Source organism: Spinacia oleracea, chromosome 4 (genome assembly GCF_020520425.1).
Source record: "Spinacia oleracea cultivar Varoflay chromosome 4, BTI_SOV_V1, whole genome shotgun sequence".
In the NCBI taxonomy this organism is placed as follows: domain Eukaryota; kingdom Viridiplantae; phylum Streptophyta; class Magnoliopsida; order Caryophyllales; family Amaranthaceae; genus Spinacia; species Spinacia oleracea.
The window spans coordinates 168,137,049-168,147,308 of record NC_079490.1 but is presented as its reverse complement, the minus strand read 5'-3'; the positions used below and the strand labels follow the sequence as shown (position 1 = coordinate 168,147,308).

The window sequence follows — 10,260 nt, the reverse complement described above, 5'->3', positions numbered from 1 at the left end:
CTCCTCCTCTATTTTACTTATATTTTTGAAGGTTGTAGACTTGTAGTATGTGGTTTTTGAGAAGGAAAATTTGGAATATTAATCCAACCTTTGGCCGATTTTCTTTTATTAAGCCTACCTATGAGTTATTTTTAAATAATCCAACCTTTTAGGGGTATCATCTTATATCGGTCCTTGTGACCGATTACCTGACTATCAGGTAGCTTCTTTAATTTTAGCCCTTTTTCTTTTTACTTTTTTAATATGCCTTTCTGTAATCACCTTCATCTTCTCTACCCCTTGCTTCCTGTAGTCACCTTCATCATCCCTCCCCCTTCAATGCCACACATGACACATCTCCTTCAGGACTTCACAACTACTCAAATTCGTGAACTACAACACATCAGTTCATCATTAACAACAACTAATTAAGAATACATTGTTTATTTCAAGTACTCCGTACTTACATCTACAACCAAATTCTAAACCAAAAATACCAATACAAATTCGTTGCATCTCTGGGAAGCTAAATTGTTACAGGCAACACCCATGAAAAAGTGCTCAAAAACCTAAAAGTTACCCAGTACCACATCCACCATTGATATTACAATTTACCTCATTGTACAATTAATTCCCGTAATTTGGAAGCACAAAACCCATCACTTACAAATTCACTTCTCAATTGCCAATTTGCCACTTTTTCCACAAACTTATTTATATCAAACAGGGACAATTTGAAGTAAATTAAAGGATTCAGTTTTGATTATCGATTCAATTTGAAGTATAATTGAAGGATTCAGTTTTGATTCAATTGCTAGAATAAATTTTGTGGCTTGATTTGTGATGATCATGAAGTTGTGTTGGCGGTTGAATAGTGATCAAGTAGGTCGTTTGTTGATTTGGATGCGGGTTATAATTTGATTAGAAAGTTCGTGTTCGGCTTGGTTTGATTTTGATGATTATGCAGTTGGTTGTATAATCAGTTAAAGGTTTTGGTTAGATTTTGATGATTACACATTTGGTCAGTTGCTGCGCCTAAACGTTAGTGTTGGTCTCGGGTTCCTGAGGTTAGGAGAGAGAATGGGGTGATGAATTTCTGGGGGGTAGGTTTTTTTTTTTGATTTGGTCGTAGTTTTTGAGATCGTTTATCGGGAAAAGCAGAGGCACGATTACTGGAACTCTGGAAGCAAGGGAGAGAGAAAGGTGAGCTGAGTAGCCGGAGGCAAAGGGCTGCCAGAGGTGGGGGTTGAAAGCAACAATGGTGGTGGTATTCACAGTGAAGAGGAGTGAGAGAGCCGTGTGAGAAAGGGAAAGCAGGCTAAAAAAAGTGTGGGTTTTTCTTTAAAGTTAAAATAAAAATAACCAATTAGAGAGTGACACGTGGCATGGTTAACCTATAAAACTGGTTACTAGGAGGTCATGGACTAATATAAGATGATACCCCTAAAAGGTTGGATTATTTAAAAATAACTCATAGGTAGGCTTAATAAAAAAAAATCGGCCAAAGGTTGGATTAATATTACCAAAAAGGCAGAGACTTCAACAAGGTTTGCACCATGCATGCTAATTGTTGTACTGGTTTGGATAGGAAAATAGCTGACCTTAATACAACACTTGAGGTTTGGAAGACTTATTTATCCTCAAATAATTACACGTCACCACAACCTTCAAATTGGATGGTCCCAAAACAATGTCATATGTAATATACTAAGTATATTTATATGTTTACTCATTTCAAATTTCTCCTCCTCTATTTTACTTATATTTTTGAAGGTTGTAGTATGTGGTTTTTGAGAATTGATTTTGACAATTCTTTGCGTGAGTAGAGCATGTTTTTCTGTGTTGTCACTTTGATATTGGAGGTGTTAAAATCAATTTTTAGAGTACCAAAGTCAATTCACGTGTTTCTCTTCTCCTTAATTAACCGAGGTATATACTACATCCGTTTCAAAATTATCTTTACGTTTATTGTTTGCACAAATATTAAGATAAAATAGGAAAAGTGTATAAAAAGGTGGTGTATATAATAAAATAAGGACAAAGTATGATAGATGGGTAAAAAAGAGGGTGTAAGAAAAAAAATGAATAAAGTAAGAGAAAAGTTGTGAAAAGTTGTAAATGTTTTGGGGGTAAAAGGGGTAAGACAGTAAATTTTCATATCAAAAAATAGAATAAAACAAAGTGTAAAGAACATTAGCGCGTCTCCTGTAAGACCAGTCACACCATCAACTTGATGGTGTGACGAGGGCGAAACCAATAGCATACCTCCCCTAAAACTATATAATAATAAAAAAAAAGTAACAGATCTAAACTATAGAAGTAACATACCTAAACTAAAAAAGTACCTCCTCTAAAATTAAAAAAAAAAAAAAAAAAAAAAAAAAAAAAAAAAGTAACATGTCTAAACTATAGAAGTAACATACCTAAACTAAAAATGTACCTCCCCTAAAACTATTCCGTATAAAAAAAAAAGTAACATGTCTAAACTATAGAAGTAACATACCTAAACTAAAAAAGTACCTCATCTAAAATTATAAAAAAAAAAGTAACATATCTAAACTATAGAAGTAACATACCTAAACTCTCGTCAAAAAAAAAACATACCTAAACTAAAAAAATATCTCCTCTAAAATTATTTAAAAAAAAGTAACATGTCTAAACTATAGAAGTAACATACCTAAACTAAGAAGGTATCTCCCCTAAAACTACTCCGTATAAAAAAAAGTAACATGTATAAACTATAGAAGTAACATACCTAAACTAAAAAAAAGTACTTCCTCTAAAATTATATATAAAAAAAGTAACATGTCTAAACTATAGAAGTAACATACCTAAACTAAGAAGGTATCTCTCCTAAAACTACTCCGTATAAAAAAAAAGTAACATGTATAAACTATAGAAATAACATACTTAAACTAAAAAAAAAAATACCTCCTCTAAAATTATAAAAAAAAGAAGTAACATGTCTAAACTATAGAAATAACATACCTAAATTCGCAAGTGTGAACTGGTCTCACCATCAACTGATGGTGAGGACAGTCTCATATAAGAATTTGGGAAAGAACATTAAGAGCATCTCTAATGGTAGGCGAATTTGACAATTAGCTTGTTATGCCACATAGGATTTCAAGTTATTACATTGTCTAGCTAATTTGTGCTTCAATAGCTAGCAACTAGCTTGTTATTTAAATTGGTCCCATTTGTCCCACTTGTCAATTAATTATTTTGCAATTTTTGAGAGCTAGTTGTCAAGCAAATTAGCTTGTTTAAGCTAATTTGCTTGGCCAAGCTAATTTATTACTCTCACTCCAACGGTCTAGCTATTAGCTTGAAACTTTTATAAATTTCAAGCTAGTCCCTAGCTACAACAATTGGAGATGCTCTAAGAAATGGACTAAAACAGAAAGTGTAAATATCACTTTGAAACAGATGTAGTATGTGGCAATATTTTTTTTTAATATTATTGATTAAAAAAAATTGATAGATCGGTTGTAGTTAAAATTGTTGTCCAAGCATGATGAAAGACAATAAACCACCAACTGAATTGACGATTTATGACGAAACCGCCAACTTCCCCTTGATTTTTGCATGACAAGTGAATTGGTAAAATGAATTGGCGGATCTGTATTTATCAATAATTTAATTTTTTTTTTTTAAAAAAAGGTTTGTTAACGTGAACGATAAATTGAAAATTATGAAGTATTAAATGTGGCGTGTTTTGGTAAAACATTTTCTACGGAAATCGCTTGTAATTCATATCCTTATGTTCTTTATTTCTTGTATAAATACAAAAAAAAAATTGATGGATAACAAAGGACAAACAATCAAGTTATGTTTGTTTTGGGTTATTAATTTCAGGTATGGGTCATGTTGCGCCAGTTAATTGGGCCTATCAATTTCGGTTAGGTTGGCTTGAAAAACGCATACCAACGGTATTTGTCACTTCCGCCAAAAAAAAAACGACACACAATCACACCTCACATGTACGGAGTACTTGGTAAAATCCTAGATTTGGGTCAACTGCATAGACGCACAATACTACAATTTGTAAAACTAATCAATGGGTTATTTATGATCATAGTTATGGACAGAAACATATTTTGACACTCTATCTTTTAAAAAAAGTCAAAATCAAGTTTTTTTTAATGTAAATGGTAGGAAATTCACCTTGTAACTTAGAAATCACAAGTTCGAACCTCATTATACGCGTTTGTGCTTGGAAGTAGAGATTATCTTATCATCCTTACTCTAAAGTGTTGACATGTGTGATTGGACTAACTAATCTGTGAAAGGTGTTGGTTTAGTAAGATCTTTCTCCTTATTAATCCCAGAAAAATAGTATTTAATTATTTAACTTTACACTTTTTATTTTCATTAATTAGTTACTATAAGAACTTCAAACTTTCTTTTCACTTGTTATTTTTCTCATCATCGTTTTATCCCGACAACCTTCGTCTTATTACCGGATATACCTCGACCAGCTTCGTGTAGTTGATCAATAAGCTAAATTAATAAAGTGAACAAAAAATCAAATAGATATACTAGCTCGCGGTATATCATAGGTTTTTGAGTACGTCCCTAACAGGCTGTCCTCAATTCCACCAACTTTTATCTATCTTATTAGTCTAAACACGTTCTTTAATCGTGTTTTTCTCCTACACTTAAATTGTTAAAGAGATAGTTTTATATACCTTTTTTTTTTTTGGGTGTAGAGAGAGGCACGAAGTATAAGGCGACAACTGGATACTAATCACATCAACTCCTTAAAATTTTACCGATTAAACTAGTTGACATCTACGTAATTTTAGATACTTGATCTCTTCATTGGCATGTGTGGCCAAATGTTTGTAGAAGTTCACAACAAAAGAGACCGAACTAATTAGGACTCAACCGACCTACGTTACCTACCTACCATTTAAAAAACATCACGATAATTAATAATGATAAGGGATATGATACCTAGATTCCTGAATATACATATGGACTCCCATAATACAGTTAATACTTACGGAGTACGGAGTAGTTACTTACCGACATTAAAATCAGCAATTTCTTGTAAGACGGTCAGACGGATCTTATTTTGTCACGACAATTTACAATTACGTCGTAGTTAAATACTTATTGTATGGGTTACTCACTTGGCTAACTTAATACTAGAGTAATATATATTAAAATAAAATTTTACTAATTGTCTGTTGGTTTAATGGTGAATGGAGCTGAACTTGGTAGGTAGGACCCGTGTTCGATCCCCTGCAACAACAATTGAGAGATGACTGAAACCTATCCACCCAAAACTTACCACGAATCCGGATTACCTCTAATGAATCGGGTAAAAAAATTTAAAACTCAAACTGCAAAAGGCCTAAAGGCCCAAAATTTTCCAACATGTACTCTTTTCTATTGTTAATATATAATATATAATTGTTGAAATTAATAATGCATCTGGATTACGGAGGTTTTTGAGTTGGGTTTAGCACCGGTAAGACTTGAAGCCACTTTGTTAATTTTTCTTTTTTCGTGAAACATATAAATAGTCCCATTTTATTCTTTTCCTAAATCAACATCATTGAGATTTATGAAAAGAGATAAAACCCTAAACACAAACCCAAAAGTCTTGTTGTGTTAACCTTTTGAGAGCGGTTTGTCACTACAAACTTGCACCAATAGGCTGTCGAAATCTACTTAATATCGTTTCTCTATATGTTGTTATCACTTAGTAATTTAGTATCAACAAATTATTTAACCAAACTAATTACAACGTTTAAGGGGTCGTTTGGTTGATTATGGGAAGAAGAATTTCCTAGAAAGAAGTTTTTTCCCATGTATAAGATATTCCTAAGAAGTGTGTGTTATTGTTTGGTTAAATATGGAAAATAATTCACATGAAAGTTTTTACTTATCTAAGGAAAGTGGGGAACCTAGGTAAGCTAATTTATAAATTAGCTTGTCATGCCACATAATATTTTAAGCTACTTTCATTTCTAGCTAGTTAGTGCCCTAGTGGTTAGCTACTAGCTTAATAATTAATGTAGTCATATTTGTCAATTAATATTTTAATTTAATTTAATTTAATATTATTTCATTGGCCAAGTTTTTTCAAGCAAATTAGTTTAAATAAGCTAATTTTCTTGGCCAAGCTAATTTATCATTTGAACTCCAATGGTCAAGCTAGTAGCTTGGAATTTCTAAAAATTGCAAGCAAGTCCCTAGCTACAACCATTGGAGATGCTCCAAACAACTTTCTCCATTTTGTAGGAAGTGAAAATTTCTAGAAAATATGACCTCCCATGTTTTCGTCAACCAAAAAATCATACAATTTTCTACTTTATAAAAACATACTCCATATTTCCTAAGATTTTTCATATCAACCCAACATCACCTAAAATTCAAATAAATAAATAATAGAATACCCACAACTCCACAAGCTAGCCACAAAACACACAAGGACAACGAACAAAAGATAGAACATGACTGGAAAGTGGAAACTGACATAATGACTAATGAATAATGACGTGTTAAATTAATTGGACTATAAAATGGTCCAAAATGGCAACCAACCTTTTGGACTTAAACTGGAGTATTTCATAATCAAAATAATTTTAAAAACTAAGCTAATTAAGCCAGTGGAAAGCTTCGAAAACAGCTTCGCACACATTTCCTAAAAACTTGTCTCCCACATCTTCCTGTGTTTTTGCCTTTTTGGTGTTCGCCATTAGTTATATGTTTTCTTAAATTAGTTTCTTCAAACGTTGATTAAGGGTTAATTAATCAACCCTCACTACCGACTAGAGCAGATCAAGCAGTCCGATCATATATATATATATATATATATATATTTATGGGGGCAATAACGACGACGACCACGAATAATGAATTTTGGAGGATTTTAAAGAGTCCAGTGTTTTATTCGATGCTTGGAGTTGTATTCTTCGTTTTGTACTATTCTTCACCCAACAATAGCCGGCACTCTGTAGACTCTCTGCAAAGTTTCCGGCGTGCGTTCTACGGCAATGTCACGGTGAGCTTCCGGTAGTACTTTTGATTTCTGTTGTGCACACTTTTTTTTTGTAATTAGTGTATATAGACTCGATTTATTTTTGTCATAAGTAAAGATTCATGATAAAACACTTATGTTAATCAAATGAATTAAACTGAACTAAACTGAATTTAAAAAGCTAAATTCAACCAAAAAGAACCTGGTGTTATACATTCTTTATACTACGTCTATGTATTTCAATTTTATGTATGTACTCCATAATATCTCGCTAGTAAGTAATAACCCACCTAATACTTATTATACCCAACTAAGATAGCAAGCATTACGTATTAAGCATTATATTAAATACGGGCCTGGACCGCGCTCCGTCTTCAATAGAGAAAGTCCACTTATTTCTGACTGATTGATTACTTTCTAACTAGATTTTACCGACTGAATTCCAGGTTAATACCGACTACTCTTTACTGACCATTTTCAGTCAAAAAATCGTTTACCGACTATTTTCAGCCATTTACCAACTGAATATGACAGTCGAAAAAACTCCGTTTTCTTATAGTGTTAACAAGTCCAAAGAAAGTTCCACCTTAAAATCATATAGCAATAAGTAGAGTTGTCCATTAGCCTTATCAAGCGACTATATCTCTCTTTTATCAATGTGGAAAACTCATACTTAATATTTCATGGGTTAGATCTTACGAAGTAATACATTATCTAACAGTTAAATAAGTGTCAGTATAATCTGATAGTATGAACGTATTATGTGTGAAGGTCAAAGACGAGTATTATGACTTGAGGAAGGTTCTAGAGGCGGCTTCAACCAAGGAGAAAACAGTAATTTTGACAACTTTGAACGAAGCATGGGCCGAACCAAACTCCATATTTGATATGTTCTTAGAAAGTTTCAGAATTGGAAACAATACATCTCACCTTCTCAATCATCTGCTTGTTATAGCAGTCGACGACAAGGCGTATTTTCGATGCGAGGAATTGGGTTTCCATTGTTATTATCTCAAGACTAACCAGTCATCTAAGATGGCTCATGAAGCTAAGTTCATGACTCCCATTTATTTGGAGATGATGTGGGGAAGACTTGCTTTCTTGCAAACTATTTTAAGCTTGGGCTACAACTTTGTCTTCACGGTACGTAATTAATTAATCTCTCTATCTTTGATTCTCTGTTTCTTACCTCTGTATTAAACGTACATACATGCACTCTTTTAATTGAAAAAGAAAAAAAAATGTCACAAGACGTCCACGTGCACTTTGTGTATGGGCGCATGTGTAAAGATAGTTGTCGGCGGGGCGATGCCCGACCTGACCCGGCACAAAAAGCCCGGCCCGACACGAAAAAGCACGGACTAACAAGGGTACGCTGTTGTGGCTTGTGGGTTGAGACTGAGCCGCAGTATTTTGGAAAAAGTATAACACGATCCGACCCGACACGACAAAGCAGGATAAATTTAGTAAAATTAGGCTTAGACAAGACGACCCGACCCGACACATTAGAGGTGATCAAAATTCGGGTCGGGCCGACTTTAAAATAAAAACTCATGCCCAAATCCATAAATTTAGTGTTGGCTTTTCGGGCCAAAACGAGTTTTTTCAGACCGATTTCGACTTTGGTTTAAAAATGTGTATTTGAGGTTGCCCAAGGCCATACCTTTCGGGTCGGGCGATAGATGATCATGTCTACGACACATGGGCCTAGGCTCCATTTCTAAAATGTTCGACCTGATCCGATACAAACGGGGTTGGTGTGAACCAGACTCGTTCAGGCACATGGCCCGTGGGCTCGGCCCACAACCATCTTTACGCGTGCAATGTGACACGTTTTAATAAATTGAACATACTACGTGTATATATGTAAAACAAAAACTTATGTGAAGTCATGTTGAATGAATTAAGCTTTTTTTTTTGACAGGATACTGATGTTATGTGGTTGCGAGATCCATTCCCACATTTCACTCTCGATGCAGACTTCCAAACCTCATGCGACCGTTTCAACGGAAATGAATACGACATACAAAACTCTCCGAACAACGGATATGTTTTCGTATGGTCTAACAATCGAACTATCCAATTCTACGATTTCTGGGTTTCTTCAAGACACAAATACCGCCGATGGAACGAACAAGAAGTTTTTAACAAGATAAAGAACGGTAATTTCGTAAGAAAACTAGGGGTGAAGCTAAGATTCATGGACACAGATTATTTTGGTGGGTTTTGCGAAAGAAGCAAGGATTTCAACAAGGTTTGCACAATGCATGCTAATTGTTGTTTTGGGTTGCACAACAAAATAGCTGATCTTAATACTACACTTGAGGTTTGGAAAACTTATTTGTCCTCAAACAATTACACAACACCACAACCTTCAAATTGGAGGGTTCCAATGAAATGCCTTCATTAATTAGTTAGGTGTATAAGTTTTCTTCTCTTATATGAATTGATGTGTCACTTTATTTTTTTTGAAAATTATAGTGTAACTAATTAAATTATACGAGTACATAAATTGTAGTACGTATCTCCACAGTAGTTATGATTCAATTGCATGTTCAAAGTAACGAGCTTTTCAAGGATACGTTAACTCACTCTTTTAGTGGTCTGATTATATTCATAATTCATGTTGGTTTCGTTTTGGTTGACTCAAGTTAACCCGACCTATTACGTCGGTACCATCTCTAATGTGACTTAGTGAATAGTGACTCTAACTTAACTTTCAATTAGGATGTACATACCCTTGACGGTACACAGAACAGAGTCTTAAGTTCTTCTATACGACAACATAATGATGGAAGCGGAAATCCATTATTCTAATACAAATATAAAATAACAATGTTACGTTATGAATAGTCAAACAAATTCTGCGGGCTGATCTGCTCTTTGATTGAACGAGGACGTGTGGTTCTAGTTAATTTGATTTACAATTTTGGAAGTTGCTGAGTTAATAATACAGCTAGAGAAAGAATTCATCTTCAAAGTTTTCTATTATCTTTAAAAATATCATATTTCTACAAACCGGCTACAAATGTATATTACCGCACTAGATTGCAACGGTGGATTTCGAAATTATAGATAGGGGCGCAATTTAGAAGGTGGACCATGGTGCACAGTTAGTATGATGCACCTTAAGAAAACTAGTATATAACTAAAAGAACATCTGGTTACGTGAAAAGAATGTGGATATTTTTTTTATATATTTTTAATAAATAGGGAAATATGTTATTTTTTATAACAAAAATATGAAACATTATATCGCATGTTCTTTTTTCGTAGTGTCATGTTCT

General features: G+C 33.8%; 1 protein-coding gene across 1 annotated transcript; it reads left to right on the top strand.

Moving 5' to 3' along the window:
* Positions 1 to 6,560: 6,560 nt before the first annotated feature.
* LOC110801876 (uncharacterized protein At4g15970) lies at positions 6,561 to 9,552 on the top strand. Its single transcript, XM_022007283.2, has 3 exons — positions 6,561 to 6,997; positions 7,745 to 8,116; positions 8,898 to 9,552. The coding sequence occupies exons 1-3, from the start codon at positions 6,818 to 6,820 to the stop codon at positions 9,381 to 9,383; spliced, it is 1,038 nt and encodes a 345-aa protein (XP_021862975.1). The 5' UTR covers positions 6,561 to 6,817; the 3' UTR covers positions 9,384 to 9,552.
* Positions 9,553 to 10,260: the final 708 nt, after the last annotated feature.

Coding starts and splice junctions, on each gene's coding strand:
- LOC110801876 (XM_022007283.2), top strand. CDS start 6,818: ATGGGGGCAATAACGACGACGACCACGAATAATGAATTTTGGAGGATT. Junction 6,998..7,744: donor CGTTCTACGGCAATGTCACG/GTGAGCTTCCGG, acceptor TTATGTGTGAAG/GTCAAAGACGAGTATTATGA. Junction 8,117..8,897: donor GCTACAACTTTGTCTTCACG/GTACGTAATTAA, acceptor TTTTTTTGACAG/GATACTGATGTTATGTGGTT.